This window comes from Protopterus annectens, chromosome 13.part0, assembly GCF_019279795.1.
Source record: "Protopterus annectens isolate FY-2018-M chromosome 13.part0, PAN1.0, whole genome shotgun sequence".
In the NCBI taxonomy this organism is placed as follows: Eukaryota; Metazoa; Chordata; order Ceratodontiformes; family Protopteridae; genus Protopterus; species Protopterus annectens.
Window position 1 is genome coordinate 146,327,350 of NC_056747.1, and position 22,460 is coordinate 146,349,809.

At 40.8% G+C, this 22,460-nt stretch overlaps 1 protein-coding gene across 2 annotated transcripts in view; it reads right to left on the minus strand.

Moving 5' to 3' along the window:
- EPS15L1 (epidermal growth factor receptor pathway substrate 15 like 1) overlaps positions 1-22,460 on the minus strand; it is a 3,892,050-nt gene that overhangs the window by 1,829,852 nt on the left and 2,039,738 nt on the right. For both annotated transcript variants that reach the window (XM_044090736.1, XM_044090735.1), the window contains one exon: positions 1-62. This exon is cut by the window's left edge and continues 97 nt beyond it. In XM_044090736.1, coding sequence (XP_043946671.1) covers positions 1-62 — 62 coding nt within the window. The remainder of the gene's footprint in view (positions 63-22,460) is intronic.

The window sequence follows — 22,460 nt, forward strand, 5'->3', positions numbered from 1 at the left end:
TGTTCAATATTTTTATTCACTTCTTCTTGCATTTCTTGAAGCTGAGAAAGTTTACTTCGAACCTGAAAAAAAGGAGTTTACATTAAGAAATGATCACACAAAAAGGACCTGTAGCCATTCTTAGACTTAGTTCAAACTTCACATTAGAATTTTTAAATATACGTGCGATTTCTCACACACTAAAAGGGCTAGCAAACTTGTACACAAATCCAGTGGCGTCAAGTGAAATTAACTCACAGTAACCCCCTGAACAGCTGAAGCCATCTACAGAGTTTGCTAGGAACCCTACCTCTTGCCCTGCTGCTGTGCGTCCCTGTTCGTAGCATTCTTATGCCTGTCCTCCTCCTTCCCACTGCTTAATTTGGCCATTGAAACTGTCCAGCTGGAAGTCTCTTTCTTATCTCTTGCAAATCTGTCTTTCCTGCACTGACCAGGAACACAACCGCTCCAATATAGAATAAAAAAAAGGGAAAGGAATAAACCCTCTCCTTCCCACTGCTTAATTTGGCCATTGAAACTGTCCAGCCGGAATTCTCTTACCTCTCGCAACTCAGTCTTTCCTGCACTTACCAGGAGCACAACCACTCCAATACAGAATTTAAAAAAAAAAAAAGGAAATAAATAAACCTTCACCTTCCCAGTGCTTAACCTGACCACTGAAACTGTCCAACTGGAAGTCTCTTAACTCTCACAACTCAGCCTTTCCTGCACTGACCAGGAACACAACCCCTCCCATATAGAATAAAAAAAAAGGAATAAAGTATGTACAGTTGCTGCCCACTTTTTAGTACACTATTGTGACTTTATACCAGTTATACTGGTTAGACCTTTTTTTAGCTTCCTACTTGGGTCGCCAGCAGCAAACCCCCCACACTCTGTTTCTCTCTCTACACCTGGGCCTAACCCAGTCGCTTTGTTTTCATGTCTGCTTCCTACCCTGCTTTTTTATTAGGAACCTATTACAAAACTCCCTCTGTTTTAATCACTCAGCTTTCCTTTTACTGCTAATCTGAAGGATCTTTTCCACTCTTCCCTATCCTCTGTACTACCCTCACTCTGGGGGAATCTTGCTGCTACGATTTCTGTCATCCCTGCTGCTTTCTACCTAACTACATGACCTTTCCTCTACTACTCTGCTGCTCTGTTTTGATCTGTGACTGTCTACTCTTCCCTTAGTAACTCGGGACTTGGGAGTAGCTCCTGGTCATTCCCCTGCATGAATCTGTTCAATACCTCCCCCCTTCTTACTCAACTTCTGGAACTGCTGTGTTTACTGTATCTGTGTTTCTACCTACTTCATTACTTTATTTTGCTTTTGCTGCCTGTTCTAAAAAGTACTTAATTGCATTTATTCTGCTGCATTTATTAGTGCTCGTTAGTAGCCTGATTAAATTGTAACTGTTAATCTAAGCTTTTGGTTTACACATTTGGGTCTCAAACCAGTTGTTTTACATTAAGAAGGTTTGTGATCTGCACTGTTGTGGCAGGAAGAACAGGTAGCTTACATCCTTCTAAGTTGGGAGTAGCTGATGGAAGGCTTAGTGTCTGTTACTCTAAAAGTCTGTCAATTCTGGTTTAAGCACTTGGACTTTGGGCCAGTTATTTTACATTAAGAAGGTGTGGTCTGCACTCTTGTGGGCAGAGAGGGTAGATTCTGCCCTTCTGAGCTGGGAGTTTCTCGTTAGAGGCTTATTGTGTCTGCTTATTTGAACTGTTTCTTTCTTAAATTGGTACACCTTGTTTGCTGTAGCACAGACTAGATTCAGGCCTGCTGAATCTAGCTTTGTTTGTATAACTTGAGCACTAAACCAGGCATCTTTTTTGGAGAAGGTTCCCTTACACCCTAGTGGCAGGAGTGTGCAGTTAGAATTTGTCTGATCGAAGACTGCTGTAACAGGGCTCAGTTTTTAGCTCTTATTGGTTAATTTGTTTAAATCAGTTTTCTCATTTGCTACTATTAAAAAAAATACACTTTATGCACCGCCGCTTAGTTAGGGTTGAACTATTCCCGGCCCCATAAAATCTGCTCTTCAAAGTTTCCCTTAGAACTAGTCAGTTTTTTTTTTAGTTTTAAAACTCAAATCTGTTTCTTTGACTTCAGCACTTGTTCAGAACTCGTTGTAAGCATTAAATAAGCTACTAATTACTACAGCACTCAACTTTCCTCACTTATTTACAGGAAAACAGTTTTAGTACTTAATAAATAAGCACCTATCTAGGCATGTCTAAGGGTCAGCTCCCAGTGTTTTCTCCTGTCTACCTGAAGAATCTGGGCATCTTGAGGCAATGTAGCAATTACCTCATGTACACAGACAACCCTCTACTCCTACCACCAAACACTACAACCTGTGAGAGATGCACTTATATAGCCAAACTGGAAGCAAAGCTCTCTTCACCCAAGACTGGACTAGACGGTCAAGAGGAGAAGGTAAACACTTGCACCACACCACACATCACTTAGTCCCTCAAAACCTACACCACCAAAACACACACACAGAAACATAAAACACAAATCTACATTCACGAAGGCTCTTAATAAAAATCTGCCCAAGCAACAGAGCCCTCCAAAGCAGAAATACATGCAACCTCCACCCCCCCAAAACAACCCAAATGACACATAGCCCACTAACTCAAGTGTGCCACTCAACCACAGCCCATAAGGCATAACAACGTACCCAACACTCAAGTCATAGGTGACTCTATACCCAGGCACACTGATGTTCCACTCACCAGGCTAAAGAAGGAGAAAGTTACTGTCAGCTGCCTGTCAAGTGCCAGGATCCACCACAATGCACGCACTCAGGTCATTCCGCAACAAGTACAAATATGACTCTGTGATTGTCCATGTTGGTGTAAATGACCTCAGACGTACTTCCATGGACTACATGAAAAGAGACGTAGAGGAGCTCTCAGATCTTGTAGCCCAGGTAGGTATGACACTAGCCCTGAGTAGCATCCTGCCATCACCCAGAATGATACCACAGTACAAGGACAAAAAGACTGACTTCAACAATTGGCTGGTGTCATTCTAAGGGGATCCAGTATCTGTCTGCCTGGGATGACATGATCGACAAACCATGATGCTTTGCCAAAGATGGCCTGCACCTGTCACCCTTGGGATTCTGGATACTTGCTAAGGCTCTTGCCACCCCTATAGTGCCTTTTTTAGGTAAGATTAAAATGACAAATTTACTACCGTAACAGGTACAGCCAAGCAAAATCTGAGTATAATACTACTTGATGCTAGAAGTCGAAACCTCAAAATGCACTCAATCGAGGCACTCCTTAAAATGGAGAACATCGACATCTGTGCAGTGTCAAAGACCTGGTTCAAGGCTCCAGAGAGCACCCCTGAATTACCAGGCTATAATTCATACCACACCTTTCGGCCACCAAACCTGGACCGAAACACTAATGGCAAAGGAGTGTCCATATTTATTAAGGATACCCACACCTCCAGGCTAGTTGCTCAGCATAATACATCCGAGATTATCCAAGTGCAACTTACTCTAGGGCAAGACCGCAATCCAAATTGTAGCTTGTTACAGATCCCCCACCATGCCCTAGGATTCCCACTCCTCATTCCTAGATACACTGGAAAATATTAGGGTACAAGCCAACACCCTAATAATAGGTAATTTCAATTACCCCACCATTAACTGGGAAAACTACTCATGTGCCAACTCTTTTGCTCAACGTTTTCTGGAATTCATAAATTCCAATGCATTGGATCAACTTATCCACCACCCCCACCAGGGGCAGCAATATCCTACATCTGGTCATTACCAACATGGCTGACCGGTGTTCCACACCAAAGATCAATTCCTCATTGGTCAGATCCGACCACAAGCTAATAACCCTAGGCATCCACATCCCAACCCCACCCCCCATTAAAGAAACTACCGTAAAAAATGTCTTCAAAGCCAACTTCACGCTTCTTAAGACAGAAGTGGCAAACTTCACGACACCCATGCAGACGGACAATAGAGGTACGACTGCTGAATCCTACACAATTGCACTTTATAAGCACTTACACGAGTGCATGGATCATGTTATCCCTAATAGAACTAAGATGCTATCCTCCAAAAAAATGAAGCCAAATCTGGTAGCCCTCTGCCATAAACAAACTCTACAACAGAAGAAAAAAACTGTTGCAAAAAAGACTAAAATCTCATGATTGGAGGAACTCCCTGGTCAGCCTCAGTAAGAAGCGGAGATCCCTCATTAAACCCTCCAAAGCTAGTTACGAAAACAAAACTGCCACTGATTCTAAAGACAACCACAAAGCATTCTATAGCTATGTCAAGAATCTCAATGGCAACACTCAAATCTGCTGAGTTACAGAACAATGGTACTAATTATACAGAACCAAGTGATAATGCCAACATCCTGGCAGATAGGTTCAGTGTTAACTTTACCCCCTCACCCCTTAAAGGGCCCATCTCTATACCGGAAGAATGCAAAGTTCCTGCAATCATGGCTGCACAGGTAAAAACCACACTCTCCAAAGCCAAAACCACAGCATCCATGGGACCTGACAACATCCCAGGCTGCGTTCTACACAAACTACAGAGCGAACTGGCACCCCACCTAAGTAACATGTTCAATCATAGCCTCACCTCAAGCTTTGTGCCCACTGAATGGCGCAGAGCGACGGTTATCCCACTCCACAAAGGGGGAGCCACCACGGACCCTAGGAACTACCATCCCATTTGCTTGATGAGCCTGGTCTGCAAGGCCATGGAACAAATCATCATGGAACTTATAGACAAAGACACTGGTAATCTCAAAACTCTGGACCCCACCCAGTTCGGGTTTGTAAAAGGCAGATCATGTCTCATAAACCTGATAGATTTCTTTGAAGCAGTCACCAAAGCCGAAGACAAGGGTAAGGTGGTTCACACAGCCTATCTAGATCTTGCCAAGGCTTTTGACACCATCTCCCACTCTGGAATTATAGATAAACTCACTAAACTAGGTATAAATCCCCAAGTCACAAGACGGGTTGCCAACTGGCTCACTGACAGAACCCACACTGTGAAAGTAGCTGACTCCAAATCCAACTTCAGACCACTGACAAGTGGAGTACCACAGGCTTCAGTCCTGGGTCCTATCCTGTTTATCTACTTCTCTGAAGTACAGGCTAACACAGAAGGTCTTTGGCTAACAAAGTTTTGAAGAAGACTGCAAACTAGGAGCAATAATCGAAACTCCTAACAATGTGGACATCCTACAAAAGGGCCTCACTGAGACAGATGCCTGGTGTCAAAACCATGGCCTCAAGCTCAGTGCCAAAAAGTGCATTGTCATCCCCTTCTGTAAAAATTCTGTACCCATGAAATACCACATAGGCGGTAGTAAACTTAACACCGAAAGTGTGATAAGAGACCTTGGGACACAGGTGGACAGTAATCTCTCCTTTGATGATCACATTGCCACAGTAGTCAGGAAATCCTTCTACGTGGCACACCTCATCAGAAAAGGTTTCTCATCCAGGGAAAAAAAGAGGTCATTGTTCCCCTCTACTCGTCACTCATTAGACCCATTATAGAGTACAACGCCTTTTTTGGTATGTACCTCACAAGACATCTACAACAACTGGAAAGACTGCAGAAATACCAAAGAAAGAGGATTAATGGCCTCAAACAGATGCCCTATGCAGACAGTCTCAAAAATCTCCAGCTTTACTCTGTCGCATATCGCCTACTCAGAAGTGATCTCTGCCTAACATACAAAGCTATGTCAAAAACCCAGAGCTGTTGGACATGCTCCACTTAAAGAAATCCCAATTCCTCTGAGCTACATGGTCTAGGGACCTAAACCTTGTCACCACAGTAAATAGAACATGCTGGAGGGATAGATTCCTATCCCAGAGACTTCCCATACTCTGCAACAAACTACCTATCTATATCAAACAAAGCTCCTCATTAGCACTCCAAGAAAAATCTTGATGATTGGATGGGAAATAGGAAATTCATCCTGGGGATCACTTCTGTGGTTCTGCTCGACCATGGCACAGGAGAATAATTTTCTTGGGTGGCGAAAGCCAGGGTACCTTCTTGGCTAGGCTTACATAGGCCCTAGGGCCAATAGCTTAGCACCTCCCTATGAAATTATGAATGGAGGTTTTATTGGCTTCTGAGTTTCAAGGCGCCATCTTTGAACCCTAGCTCTTGCCCTTGCTGCTACGTCTCCCTGTTTGTAGCATTGTTATGACTGTGTAAGTAATAGTTTGAGGGTTTTTTTTGTACTGCTTTCACTGTACATAAGACTATGAAATTGAAATCTAGAATAGTCCCAACATGTAAAACAGTATTATTCGTTTGCCTATAAACAAATTTTGACTTATTTACCAACAGCAATGTTTGCATGATTAAACAGTGTATTGAGTTGTAGTACCATCTAATCACTTATATGCACTTCTGTAAAGTGACCTTGGTAAAGTGGATATATAGAACTGCATGTAATAGCGACTAGGCTTATTTTTAATTTTCAGTGCAGTTGTGTAGCATAGCTGCGCCTGGTAGTAAATTATGGTTGACATCCCTGTTGTTAGCTGATAATTGTGAATGATATTCTGCTGCTTACTTGTACCTGCCTCTGTAACAGGTCCTGCTTTGCTTGGTTCTACACGATATTGAAGTTCCGAATGTAGCTTTTAATTTCACTCAGCTGCGGCATTAAAGTTGCAGTCCTTCCATATATTAACCTATACTGCTGCTAATGTTTCAGGGACATAATTTTACTTGTCTATAATATTATGCCGCTACACAATCTCAGTCTGTATATTGATTTAAAACTGTTACATAAACTCTGTACTAGGATTGTGACTTTTGATACTGCTGGCTTTACTCTAGTCTAGGTACTGCTTTCTCATTAATTTTACCTCTTTCTCTATCCTTATAGCCTTCTCCTTCCCACTGCTTAATATGGCCACTGAAACTGCCCAGTTGGGAAGTCTCTGACCTCTCGTAACTCACTCTTTCCTGCACTGACCAGGAACACAACCACTCCAATACAGAATTAAAAAAAAAAAAAAAAAAAGGAAAGAAATAATGTACAGTTGGTGCCCACTTTTTAGTACAGCATTGTGACTTTATACCAGTTACATTGGTTAGACTTTTTTTTAGCTTTCTACTTGGGTCACCAGCAGCAAACCCCCCACACACTGTTTCTGTCACTATAGCTGGCTCTATCCCAGTTGCTTTGTTTTCATGTCTGCTTCCTACCCTGCTTTTTTATTAGGAACCTGTTACAAAACTCCCTCTGTTTTAATCACTCAACTTTCCTTTTACTGCTAATCTGAAGTATCTTTTCCACTCTCTTCTATCCTCTGTACTACCCTCACTCTGGGGGTATCTTGTTGCTACTACTTCCGTTGTCTCTGCTGCTTTCTACCTAACTACATGACCTTCCTCTACTCCTCTGCTACGATATTTTGATCTGTGACTGATTGTCTACTTGTTCCTTAGCAACTCGGGCTTTCGGAGTACATACTTATCCCCAGACACACCCACAGCCCTAAATCACACCCCCTTCCTGTCATCCTAACCACTCACTCTTCTATTCCCTCTTCATTCTCACTACTATCATCAGGAACCTCATATAACCTAATCTCTTCATACTTTCTGTAAAACTCCCTACTGCCTACTACCTCAATTCTACTCACAAATGTTCCTAACACTCTACAAATTGTTTTTTCTCAAAAACAACCGACTTCTCCTATCTTTCAATATGACCATCTCATCTTATACTATTTTCTACCTTCCTCCATCACTTCTCCTTACAACACTGACTACCCTTCATCCTTATATAACTCCAGTCAACAATAGCCCTACAAATTCTCAAGGCTATATCTTCTCTCCACAACAATCCATAAACATTTCCTCATCCTTCTTCTTTTGGCTTTTCCCCGGTTAGGGGTCGTCACAACGGATCACCTGTCATGATTGGCAGTGGAGTTTTTACGATGTCGAGTTGCCAGCCCGGCGCACAACCTTCCACAGAAGGTGCACACACACACACACACACACACACACGCGCACACTCACACTCGCGCACACTCTCACTCGCGCACACTCACACTCACACTCGCGCACACTCACACTCAAGCACTCACACACGCACTCACACACGCACTCACACACGCACTCACACACACACTCTCACACACACTCTCACACACACGCACTCACACACACGCGCTCTCACACACACGCGCTCTCACACACACGCTCTCACACACACGCTCTCACACACGCGCACACGCTCTCACACACATTCACACACACACACACACGCACACACACAGTGACACTCACACACAGTCACACACACACAGTCACACACACACACACAGTCACTCAGACACACACACACAGTCACTCACACACACACACAGTCACAGTCACACACACACAGTCACACACACACACAGTCACACACACACACAGTCACACACACACACTCACACACAGTCACACACGCAGTCACACACGCAGTCACTCACTCACACATACACAGTCACTCAGTCACTCACTCACACACAGTCACAGTCACACACAGTCTCAGTCACTCACTCACATTCACTCACTCACACACTCACTCACTCACACTCACTCATGCCTAGGGCCAATTTAGTGTGCCCAATCCACCTACAGCATGTCTTTGGGATGTGGGAGAAAACCGGAGCACCCGGAAGAAAGCCATGCAACCACAGGCAGGACATGCAGACTCCGCACAGAAGGCACCCCAGCCAAGGATCGAACCGGAGAACCTCTTGCTGTGACGCGTCAATGATAACTAACATTTCCTCATCCTTAATTCCCCCAAAATACTCCTCTCCCCAAAATCAAAATACCCTCTTCTTGCACTATACATTCTAAATCTAAAATAGAATACCTCTTCAACTACCAACACTAACTTAAGTCTTCCTGTCTCCCTATAACTCTACTCCTATCAGGAGATACTCATCCCAATCCAGGACCTGTCACAGCATCCCTCTCCAATAAGACCACCTCTTCTCACCAATATCTCCTTACCCAACCTGAAAAGCACATCTCTTTCTATTCAATGAATATTAGAAGCATACTCAACAAAACCAGTGAATTCCATGCCTGGGTTGCTAACCACACCCCAGATGTAATCACTCTTACTGAAACCTGGCTGAAACCACATAGCCCAGATAGAGACATTCTCCCCCCTGGGTATAATATACTCTGTCTCGATCGCCCAAAAAAGAAAGGGGGTGGGGTTGCTATTATCTATTCAAACCATCTTCCCTTACTCTTATTAATGAACCAATCCCAACTTTCTCACAAGTCGAAATCCTGGTGGCCAACTTTAAACTTAACTTCATTACCATCACAGTTGTTGCCATCTATATTCCTTCAGGGAATAATACTCCTGTGCTTGAAAACTCTCTCTCTTATCTTATAGCAAACTATTTGAATGAAACTATACTCCTTGGTGATGTAAACATAAATTGGCTAGCTCTAAATGACCCTAACTCTACCTCTTACATCAACCTACATGGCTTACACAACTAATATCTGAACCTACTCACCATAACTCACAAATCTCTAGCTCTCCAACAGACTAGATACTAGTATCTGATCCTACTATATGTCATAACCCAGAAACCCTTTCTAACTCCCTTAGTGATCATTCTCCCATAAAAGTTACTAGATTCCACTATAACAGGCCTCATAGATACATAACTTGTCGAAAACTATCCAACTTCTTTCCTGACACTTTTAACATCCTTCTCCCTAGAATTAACTGGAATCACCTTAACAAGCTCATTCTGGATGAAGCAGTACAATATTTTATTTTAACCCCATATTTATTTGTCTATTAAACTTCCTTGCACCCTATCGTACTATAAGAATTAAATCCAAGGTATCCCCATGGCTCACCAAGGCAACCCGCACCCTTATGAGAAATGGGGACAGGCTATGGAAAACTTGAAAAAAATACAAACTTGACGCTGGCTGGCAAAAATAGAGAGAACTTAGAAACCACACAAAAAAAACACATTGCTAAAGACAAAAATAATTTTTACTCTAAAATCTGACCCAAAAAAATTCTGGAACTCAATCAACCAAATCCTGGTAATACTTCCTCCCCTAATCGCTACCCAAATAGGACACCAGAAGACACTGGTACTGTCTTCAGCTCCTCCTTTATGGAATCTGTAACAAAGATGATTAATCCAAACTCCCCTCTGCCTAAAGATCCTAATCACTCTATCCTACCATCTAGTCCGAACTCCTTTAAATCTTGTTTTTTTTAAACCTGTATCTACTACTTACATCAAATCTCTAATCTACAAATTAAAACCTTCCTCACCTTCTGCTGACAACATTCCTTCATTCTTCCTTCAGCTAGCAGCTAACAGTCTTGCCTTTCCTGTATCTATCTTGATTAACCACTCTATCAACAGTGTCTATATTTCCATCGATCTGGAAGGAATCTTGCATATTACCTATCCACAAAGATGGACATTCTCTAGACATCTCCAATTTTAGACCTATATTCATCCTGTCACCTCTTTCTAAATTACTTGAAAAATGTATTCATAAGCAAACTCTGCAATATCTACTACAGGAAGCTCTACTTATTCCTACTCAGCATGGATTCCGCCACAAACACAGTACAACTACTGCCTTAATCTCCTCTGCTAACACCATATCTCTGGCTCGTGATAGCAAAAAACTTGTCTCCTGCTTACTTCTGGACTTTTCTAAAGCCTTTAATACGGTATCATATTCTTTACTTCTGGCTAAATTGACTAATCTTAACTTCTCCCCAACTACTGTCACTTGGTTTTCCATCTCTCTCTCTCTGATCGATTACAATCTGTGAAATGGCTCTCAGCACTCTCCCCCACTCCCTCCCCATAAAAATGGGCATTCCCCAACGTTCCATATTAGGTCCACTGCTATTTAACATGTTTACAAATCTACTCTATATATTCTTGCCCTCAGTCATCTTTTGTACAATATGAAGATGATTCCACGGTGATTACCATCACTGATTCTCCCTCTGATCTCATCTCTAAAACTCAGGCTGCTCTTACCTCTGTGGAAACATGGCGCACCAACAACCAGCTAATCCAAAACCCTAAAAAAAAAAATCTTACTCTTTCTCCCAAAAACGCTTAACCATCTCAAATTCTCCTTTACCATACTATCTCTCAATAAGACTCCTATAGTAGCTGAAACAAGCACTAAACTCCTAGGTGTCACAACAGATGATCAGGTAATATTTAACTTGCACTTCAATAACTGCATCAAGACAACTCATCAAAAATTAGGCCTCCTATACAGAAATAGAAAGTTTCTCATCTACAAAGCTAAAGTAACACTCTCTCATACCTGTTTATTACCTAGTCTACTATATGGCTCTCAGATACTCACGAACCTCAACACCTCACTCCTAGAAAAACTTAACTCAACCTTTAATAAGACAGCAAGATTCTCTGCCCAACATACTTTTAAAACTCTTAACTGGCTGGAACTACCAAATTTGCTTCTTCTCTCAGCTTCAGATCATTCATTCTATACTATATCAACCTTACTACTGTCCTAGTCTATCCTCCTTTATATCTCACTACTCCCCCACTAGATTACTTCGCAGCTCTGACAAAGGCTTGCTTTGTATCCACAAACCTAGGAACTAAAATGGGTAGTAACTTATATAGCTATCACCCTGCCATTGCATGGAACAAGCTTCCACTTCAATAAAACAACCTAAACAATTCAAAACAGCCACCAAAGAAAACTTAAAATACTCTGGCCCTGCCCCTGTACTCACCTACCATAAACTGTAGCCACCCATAAACTATCCAGTACCCCAAACATTGCTCAACCTCCTTCTGCACTAACACATCTATTCCTCCTAACCATCTCTTCCTCCCAACCAAGCCTGTGTCTTTCTAGCTAACATTACATATGCCTCAGCTTAACCTCTACCCTTCCTACATCCCCCCAAATCACCTGTTAAAAACAACCATTGCCTTCATAATAATAATACTTTGACTGTTATGAATATTTCTATTCCATTTTCACATATAGTCTGCATTATTAAAGATGTATAAAAATGCAAAACTTGAATAATATTTGTAAATATCAGCTAAAACAAATGTTGTTATATCTGTAACTGTTTGTAATGTATAATGTTCCTGAAGCTTTTCTCCCTGGGCCTCCGCTGAAAAGGGGCTATTCTGTAGCTCAGTCGGATGTCTCCCGGTCAACAAATGTAAAATAAATAAGTAAAATAAGTATGAAATGGAAACATTTGCCAGGCCTTTCTTCCCTAACACGCACTAATGGACATATTTAGAGTTAGTAATCCACATACTGCATGTTTTTGGGATGTGGGAGGAAACCCATGCAAACACAGGGATGATATGCACACTCTGCAAAGAAGGGTCTCTAGTCTATAACTCAACCAGAGACCCTCTTGCTGCACACTCCGGGGTTATGCTATAAGAATATAAGATACACCCTGCAATCGCTCAGAGTGGTGTCCATATCCTGTCAATGACAATGTCAGACTAGAATGCATGTATGTAAAGAAACAACTCCTCCAGCCGTAAACTGCATCAGGATGCATCACCTTAACAGAAAATAAGAATTTCACATGACATTGTAAATGGTGAGGCAAACACAGAAGGAAAAATGTTAGATCGCGCATTTAAATTTCTTACATGCTTTCATTACAAGATGGATTCCAGAGTGTTTTGTAGTATTATCTGAGGACATATGTCCTACAAAATATAAAAAAATGACAGCATTTCAAATGTATTGAAAGATTCGTTCTTTACATAAAGTTCATTTATGGAATTAGGAACGCATGCCTAAAAAGTCAAACAGAGTCAGGAGATCTTGGCAGAATTAATGCTACAATGCTTGTTTTTAATTAGTCAGTGGTTGTTACAATAATGTTTCTTTTAATCAGAAAAGTTATAAAGAATATATGATTCTGCTAATTGAAGAGACAGGACCTTGACGTCCTAGTCTTCCATGTACATGCCTTTCTTTGCAATAAAGGAGATTGTTATTCTCTTATGAACTATGTCATGTGAGAATTACTTGGCACTTTTAACAACATATATGTCAGTGGAATGCAGTCAGTTTGGAAAACAGTTTCAGCATCAGAATTACACAGGGGCATTTAAGACTCAAGCTAAGGTCGTCAGTCTTCTGACTACTAATAGGTTTCAGGAGAGCTGTAACAACTGAGACAAAAACCCTGAAGGAAGAATGCTCTTTTCTATTTTCTGAAAGCAAAGGAAGAGCACTGAAAGTCTTCTCATCCTTAAGGTATTAAGAATTATGCCATTTCAGACACACACACACTAAATTTTTTTTTTGAGTTGAGTAAATCTACCATAACAGATGACTGAAACATACCACATAGGTTGTGTAAAAACATGAAAGGTTTCTAGTCGTGTGTGTGTATGTATGTACTGTAATATGCCAAAATAGACAATGAAAATGAGCATTCTTTGCTAAGGGAAATGCAAAATGCAAAGTTACTGTGGTAAGCAGTTCTGTGAAAAATAAAATGAAATTACTGGAAGTGAATAAGACAGCAGCCTCACTAGCAGCTTTAATACTTTAATGCACTTAACAGAACAGTGTCAAATTTAGTTTTTTTTTTTTTTTTTTGAGAGACAGCCAGTGCACTTTTTCTTAGGGCTAAAAGTTAATGGTTTCTGGAAGCATGCAAGATGTTTTTTACATCTGTGAGGGGACAGAGATAAGAAAAGACCAGACCGCAATCAGTGGAAGTGGGAACACGGGCAGTAGCATGTGCTTTAGCATGGGTAACCTTAATTTTAGGTTAAGTAATACCCATGGGTGCAGCTGTGGATTTTGTGGCATTCGTTCCTACCTGGAGGGTTAAACTATCTTCTGATGATTACAAAAGTTTTGTGAGTTTGCTATAAACTGATAGAAGATGGGGTTTTCTGAAAATATATTTAGCTTTTTGTTTTATGGTTTTCATTAAAACAGCATGTCTTGAAAATGTTGGTATACGTTTAAATAAAGATAAAAAACAATTGTATAAAAGACCAGCATACATTACTGTGTGCATGTAAAACAAAAGTTGGAAATAAACATGACTGTTTGAATGTGCATTAGGTTGGAACAATAGCTTTTTATTATAACGACTATGCTACTAATATTATCTTGGAATGTAGATGTCCTTACAGGTACAGACAAAAAGAAAAGAGTACAGAATTGTATTATGAAATGCAGAGTGCAAATAGCAATGCTGCAAAAGACAAATGTGGAAGTAAATGAGCATGTAAATTTGACAAAGGATTTCTGAATGGATATTCAACAGAATATCAAGGACAAAGGAAAAGGAAAGCAATTATACTAATTGCAAGAGTGGCTCCAATAGCGATAGAAGAGGGGAAAAAAAGACAAAAATGGTATCTCTCTAGTAGCAAGGGGACAATGGCAATGGAGGAGGATTCCCATGGCATGCATTTACATTCCACCAAAAACTGCCATTATGGAGCTTAAGAAATCTTTGGGTACAAATCTATAAGTAACTGGCATGGGTTTGAAAGAGTTTTCACCTCATGATGTGCACACACAAACAGCAAATTTCAGTTATTTGAACTTTCTTTTTCCTCTACTACTGATTTGGGACTTTGGTGCTAATAGTGAGAAAAGGTGACCAAACTCTAGCCTTCCAGTTTGATTGACATCCCACTCCCATACTGATTACATCAGCCTCTTACATCATCTAACCCCACCCGGGACTCCATGGCCCAACGCCCCTCTCACAGGAGACTGGTTAACTGCCCTTCCCCCTGATTTTTCCCAGTTTCCAGCCCTTTACCTAGACAGGCACTAGGTATCTAAGCCCTCTTTTGTATTAACTTTACCACCTGGAACCTGGAAAGAGGAAAAATCTGAACGGAAGAGCCCTCAGTAACTCCTAGACTCAGGAAAAAGTCCCCAGACTGGAGTGCCTTAAAACCATGCTCTGGGACCAAGAATATTCCACCTCTCACTGCAGCTACCCCACAGCAACCAGGTATAGATTCTGTAGCCACTGGGCCTGCACCCATTTAACAAAATTTCTATAATCTGCAGTACAATGAAAACTGTTGTTCATAGGTAGGTACTAGGCTATCTGCTCCAAGGCATTTATAAGCCTAGCCAGAATGTGTTGGTTTTTGCCGCCCCCTTAGATTAGTTCTCTGTGCCTCTGTCCAGCAGAGCCACTGAAGTGATTCCCAGGGTAAACTTTCTGTTTCCCATCCACTCATCGAGGTTTCTCTTGAAAAGTGTTAGCGAGGAGGTCTGCCTAATGTACACTGAAATCTTGTTCCAAAGCATAGGAAGTCTCTGGGACAGGAATCTATCCCTCCAGCACGTCCTATTTATTGTTGTGGTGAGGCTTAGATCCTTAGAGCATGCGGCTCGAGGGGATAAGGTTTTCTTTAGGTGGAGCACGTCCATCAATTCTGGGTTGGATATGGCCTTGTATGTCAGGCAGAGATCACCTCTGAGTAGGCAGTATGCAACCGAGTACAGCTGGAGTTTCTTCAGTCGAGCTGCATAGGGCATCTGTTTGAGGCCAGTGATCCTCTTGGTGAGGTACTTCTGTGGTCTTTCCAGCTGTTGCACGTGTCTTGTAAGGTACATCCCAAATGGGGCATTGTACTCTATGATGGGTCTGATGAGTGATGAATAGAGGGGCACAATGACCTCTTTTGATCTGGATGCAAACCCTTTTGTTATTAGATGGGCCACACAGAAGGATTTTCTATCCACTTTGGCAATGTGATTATCAAAGGAGAGATTACTATCTACTTGGGTCCCCAGATCCCTTATTACGTTTTCCGTATTTAGGGGGCTACCACCTATGTGGTAGTTTGTGTGTACTTTGTTTTTTCCAAAGGGGATGACTATGCACTTTTTGGCATTCAGCTTGAGGCCATGATTTTGACACCAGGTATCCGTCTCAGTGAGACCATTTTGGAGGATGTCTGTGTCAGCCGGAGAGTCAATTACAGCCCCTAATTTGCAGTCGTCTGCGAACTTGGCCAGCCACAGTCCTCCTGTGCTTGCCTGTGCCTCTGAGAAGTATATGCCGAACAGGAAGGGTCTTAGGACTGAGCCCTTTGGAACGCCACTTGTAACCGGTTTAGAGTCAGACCTAGTTCCCACAACTCTCACCATGTGGGTTCTGTCTGTGAGCCAATTGGCAACCCATCTTGTGACATAGGGGTTTATGATCAAGCTGGTGAGTTTGTCTATAATACCAGAATGGGGAATGGTGTCAAAGGCCTTTGTGAGGTCTAGGTATGCTGTGTGTAACCACCTTTCCCTCATCTATAGCCTTGGTAACTGTCTCAAAGAAGTCCACCAGGTTTAGGAGGCATGATCTGCCCCTAACAAAGATGAACTGGGTAGGGTTCAGTGTTTGGAGGTTCCCAATGTCTTTGTTAATGAGTTCCATGATGATGCGCTCCACAGCCTTGCAGACCAACCTAGTCAGACTTATAGGGCAAGAGTTCCCGGGGTCTGTTGTGGCTCCACCTTTGTGGAGCGGAATAACTGTTGCTGTGCACCACTCTATGGGTATGTAGCCTGTGGAGAGGCTGAGTTTGAACAGTGTGTTTAGGTGACGGGTTAGTTTGTCTTTGAGCTAGTGTAGGACACAGCCTGGGACACCGTCCGGTCCCACTGATGCTATGTTTTTTGCTTTGGAGAGGGCTGTTTTAACCTGAGAGTCTGTGATTTCAGGGGCTCTACATTCTTCTGGTATAGTTATGGGCCATTTTGGGGGTGAGAGGGGGAGTGAAGTTTGCACTGAACCTGTTAGGATGTTGGCAGTATTGGTTGGTTCAGTGTATTTTGTGCCATGCTGCATTAACTCTGAGCAGATCTGAGCATTGCCACTTAGATTCTTGACATAGCTAAAGAATGCCTTGTGGTTATCTTTGGAGTCCTTGGCAATTTTTCTTTCAAAGCTCGCCTTGGACAATTTTATGAAGGATCGTAGTTTCTTGCTGATACTGATCAGGGATGTCTTCCCTTCTTGGGATTTTACTCTCTTCTGTACTAGTTTCCTCCTTCTACTGTATAGCTTGTTTACGGCAGGGGTCCACCAGACTGGTTTCCTTTTCTTGGAGGAGCGAGTCTTGGTTTTGCTTGGGATAGCACGATCCATGCATTCTTGTAGCTGCCCATAGAATGCATTAGTAAAGGATTTTGCAGCTTGGACAGCGTTGTCCTTTAGCATGGGGGCTTTGAAACTTTCCACCTCGGTCTTAAGTAACGTGAAGTTTGCTTTTGAAAAGTTTTTCACTGTGGTTTCCTTAACCGGGGATGGAGGCGGAATGTGGATATCCAAAGTGATTTGTTTATGGTCAGATCTAACCAGCGAGAGGTTGACCTCTGGTGTGGAACACCGGTCGCCCATGTTGGTGATGACCAATTCCAATATGCTGTCACCTCTGGTGGGAGTGTTGACCAGTTGATCCAGGGTGTTTGAGTTTATAAATTCTAGGAAATGTTGGGCAAAGGAGTTAGTACTTGAGTAGTTCTCCCAGTTAATGTTTGGGTAGTTGAAATCACCCAATATTAGGGTGTTTGGTAGGACCTTTATGTTTCCTACCGTTTCCAGAAACACGGAATGGGGGTCCTGGGACATGGTGGGTGTTCTGTAGCAAGCTACAATTTGAATTGCAGTTTTGCCCATTGTTAGTTGCACGTGGATGATCTCTGAAGCATCGTGTTGTGCCACTAACCTGGAGGTGTGGGTATCCTTGATGAATATGGATACTCCCCCGCCTTTTGTACTTCGGTTGGGGTTCTGTGGCCGATATCGATTTTCTCCATACTGAGGAGTGCCTCAAGTGCGTGCATTTTGAGGTTTAGACTTCTGGCATTGAGTAGCATTACCCTCAGATTTTTGTTACTTGTGCTACTTACGGCAGTGGGTTTGTCTTCTGAGCCTTGCATAAAAAAGGCACTATGGGGGTGGCAAGAGCCTTGACCAGTATTCGAAAGCCTAAAGGTGACAGGTGCAAGCAGTCTCTAGCAAAGCAGCGTGGCTTGTCGAGCATGTCATCCCAGGCGGATAGACACTGGATCCCCTTTGAATGGCACCAGAAACTTAGCCGATTGTTGAAATTGATAATTTTTTTTCTTTATACCATTGTATCATTCTTGGTGAGGGCAGGATGCTACTCAGGGTCAGGGTATATCGGGGCTAGGGCAGCACTCCATGCCGCTATATTCCTTACACCATAGGCATAGTTTGCCTACGCTCCATGAAGATCTGAGATTTTTATGTTTTCTAAAAGTGTTTATATACTCTGCAGTTCACCATTTGGTGGATTTTTATACCATGGGCACAGTAAGTCCACACAAAAGGTTCTGAGGTCTCAAACTTTACTCACTTTTTATTTTTTCCTCCTACCTGTGCACATCCATGAGCTCTGTAAAAAAATAAGAACTGTGACTTGTTTTCCACTGTATGCTATTTCTCTGAAAGCACATACTGTTAAAAAATGGGAATCTCCTACTGTAGCTTTAAGTGACTACCTCCCCTGTACATAATAAGGGTTGTCTTTATCATGAGGAGGAATGGGAACTGGTAACATTAATCATATATATAAGCATCTTATAAGCAGGCATTGTAAACCTTTACTGCTATACAAGAGAATGCAGACACAGCCTCTCATTTTACATGCTTTACAAAACAGACAAAGTCTAGTGATAGGCTTGTAAAAGCAGGCATTTTCAATTACCAAAGTGGAAACCACTCTAATAGATGGACCTGATAAATCTCAAGTGAAAGTGTTTTTTAAATATAGTTCTAGCACATAGTGTGCTGTCATGCTTTGTTTGTTAATAGTTAAAAATAAAAATAAAACTAAGAGTGAGGTTCTATGGGCTGCTGAGCTGGTAAACCCTCACAGGTCTTTCAGGAATATTTAACTAAGGAACTAACCTCTAAGCTTTGTAATTGGCTCCTTGTTTTTCCATCTCCCGGACTACCCCCCAATCAGCTCCCATGGAACCTTCCACCATTGTCCATAACTGCCTTTAAATAACTGACCCGTTGAATGTAATGCATTAGAACAAGAACACTTGTCTATCTACCTGCTTAACTGAATAAACTACTGGAAACTTCAACAAGGTGTCTATTCCTCCCACAAGGATGGTAATCAAAGTGTATCTCCTAGATATGCTAGCTAAAGTGATTTCATCTGGGCTAATCCATTATACTCTGTTTCTTGTTAGTAATGTCACCCTCTAGGTCACAGGTGGGATACCAGACTTCACTCGAGCTCTCTGGATTACCTCTGTTTTCAAGGTGTAATAGCTGGGACAGACTAGATAAAATTATATTTCACAAGAATGTGTGCATTTAATTGAAACCTTTGAAAAACATCTAATAACTACATGAGAACATGCACAGATAAAAATGCAGGATAATGAAGTAAAAATAAGACAGACAGTGGTACACTCCAACATACTTGTTAAAAAGGGAGCAATTTAAGGGAAAAACTGTTTATTAGAGAAGATACAAATTTCTTCAGAAGTGATAGCACATGAGTGGGATAAAATGAAAATGGAGTTTAAAAAATAATAAAAAAAAAAAAAAAAAAGAATGGCTAAAAACACAAATTGACTTTATTACACAAAAATCCAACTGGTAAGCGCCTTCATTCCCTTCATGGAACTTCTTCAGACCAAGTTGTATAATGAACACACTTATTTAAATACTTAACAATAACATGTGACCCAAAGCATGTTTAGCCTGAAAAAAAACATAGTGAAGGAGCAATTCACTAGAATAAGCAGGTTAACAGATGAGGCAGTATTTTTTGAAAAAGAATGTGAAGAACTTAAAAGGAAATTTCAAGAAAGAGGGTACCCCCACGGACATTAACAATTCTTGGATGGAAGTAAAAAATGCAAGGGAACATAAGGTAGCAAATGTAAATAGGAAGTCAAAAGAACATGAAAAGGATTTTCCCCTAGCATGTGTTTTAGACAATTCAATAGATGAAAGTAAAATAAAAAAAATAATCAGGAATAATTGGAGATTATTAATGAATTTTTAAGAAACCAAAAATGTTACACAGGGAGACCCTGTGTTTGTCTAAAAGAGTTGAAAAGACTTTTTAAGAAAATAAATTTATGCTCAAGTATGTCTGATGTGTTGGAAGTGGGGATGAAAAGTTGCAACCGTTGTAAGTTATGTCAACATAAAGTTAAAAATGCTGTAGTGACAGCAAGAAGTTTTGAAATTAGACTGAATAATTTATATAATTGCAGGTCCAAATATGTGGTATACATGGCTCTGTGTGAATTATGTCCAGCATTCTACATAGGTAGAACCACTAGAGAATTATCCAACTAAGTGAATGAACATATAAAAGCAGTAGACAAGACTGATGTAAGCAATGCCTTGGCAAAACATGTTAAGCAAAAACATTAATGGTTTTGATCATAGGTTTGATGCAGAAGATGAATTGGAGAGAATATTGCTGGCAAATCAGGCTGAATGCATGTGTACACCATGGTTTAAATGATAGGGAAAATTTTAAAGTTGTCCTTAGAAGGAAAGAGCTACGGCATTAAGTGCTTTGGGTCACATGTTATTGTTATTAATTATTTAAATAAGTTTGTTCATTATACAACTTGGTCTGAAGAAGTTCCATGAAGGGAACGAAAGTACTTACAAGTTGGATTTTTGTGTAATAAAGTCAATTTGTGTTTTTAGCCATTTGTTTTTTTTTTTATTATTTTGCCTTTTTACTGCTATTTTATTTCTTTGTTTGGAAGTTTCGCAAGGCATTACTGGAGTTTAAAAATAGTTTAGAAATAAAAGTGAGAGAGACATGGTTAAGAAGTAATAGGAATTATTTAGAGGGGATTACAAGTGTTTTAAAGTATTGCAGAATAACAAGACTCTCACAGAACAAGTGGTGCAACTGCAGAGTACTAAAGAGAAAAAAAGGGAGCATTTGGATAATATGCTGGAGTTTAAAAATATTGATGTTAAGCAATTTTTGATAACTCCAGAAAACTAAAACTTTCAGCACAATAACCTGTGATTTAATTATGCCAAAGTTATTGGTAGAGGAGACTCAACAACGAACAACCGAGACAGGCTGGGATGAGAACAGTGATGCATATTCAATCTGCAGGAAATTCACCAGGAACAGATGGTATTCTGGTGGAAGTCTGGAAGCTAGGAGGGAAAAAAGTTTTAAAGCTCTGGAAGATTTTGTTTAACAGTATTTTAAAAGAATGGGAAGCATCAATATCTTGGAAGAAAGCTGTGGTGGCTATATTACCTAAGCATAGTAAATACCCATTTACCCAGCTTCAAATAGACACACTTAATTCTGAATCATGATTATAAAGTTTTTATGTCTATGTTAGCTAAAATAATGGCAAAGATGCTGCCAAAATTGATAAATATGGATCACAATCTGGTTTTGACAGGGGAGGCAAACATTTGACAAAATTAATAAAACGATGATCCAGAGGGAAGCAGAATATAAGGAAATACTGCCAATATAATAATGTCAATAATAATGTCAGTGGGTCTTGATGAAGAGAAAGTCATTCGACACAGTAAACTTGGATTTAGTGAGTAGGGCAGTGGAAGCAGATACATTCCCTGATAGCATAACAAGGTTAATAAGGAATATATATGAAAGATCAGAGACAAGAAATGAAGTGGGAGACTTTCTGTAAGATAAGTTGCGTTTTAAAAGAGGAAACAGGCAGATGTCTTCTTTCCCCTTTGTTGTTTGCTTCATATTTAGAGCCACTGGCAAAGAAAACAAGGAACTCAGAAATTCAAGGATATGACTGGTATCTTAAGAAAAGCTGGCTTTATTTGTAGATACAATTTTGCATCTAATAAATCCAGAAAAGGACATTTTAGTGTTCTGGAACATTTTCATATCATTTTAAGCCTTTTCAGGAAATACACTTAATGAAGATTAAAAAAGGCCACAGCAGTAAATCATTAGCCACACACAAATTGATTCAGCAATACTCATATTTATGGCATTACAATGAGATGTATTTAGGAGTACAGACAAAACAGGCAGCTAAAAATATGTAAACAGAGACTAAAGATAATACAAAAGCTGAGAAACTGGAAGCCCTTGTTTATGGATATGGCTAGTACGATACAAGCAGTGAAACTATTTTTTTTTACACGTCAGGTGTATTTTTATCAACCAAAGGAAAAGACGTGGACAATAATAAAGAGCTGAAGGAATTCATCTGGGACGGGAAGAGGGCAAGGGTTAAGTGGAATAAGTTGATCCTTCACATAGAACATTACCTTATTTCAAGGGATATTTTACAGCTACACAGTTAAAGTTCACATACATAAGACAAGCAGAAGGTGACAATTCAAAGTGAAAAGGGATGATGCAAGCA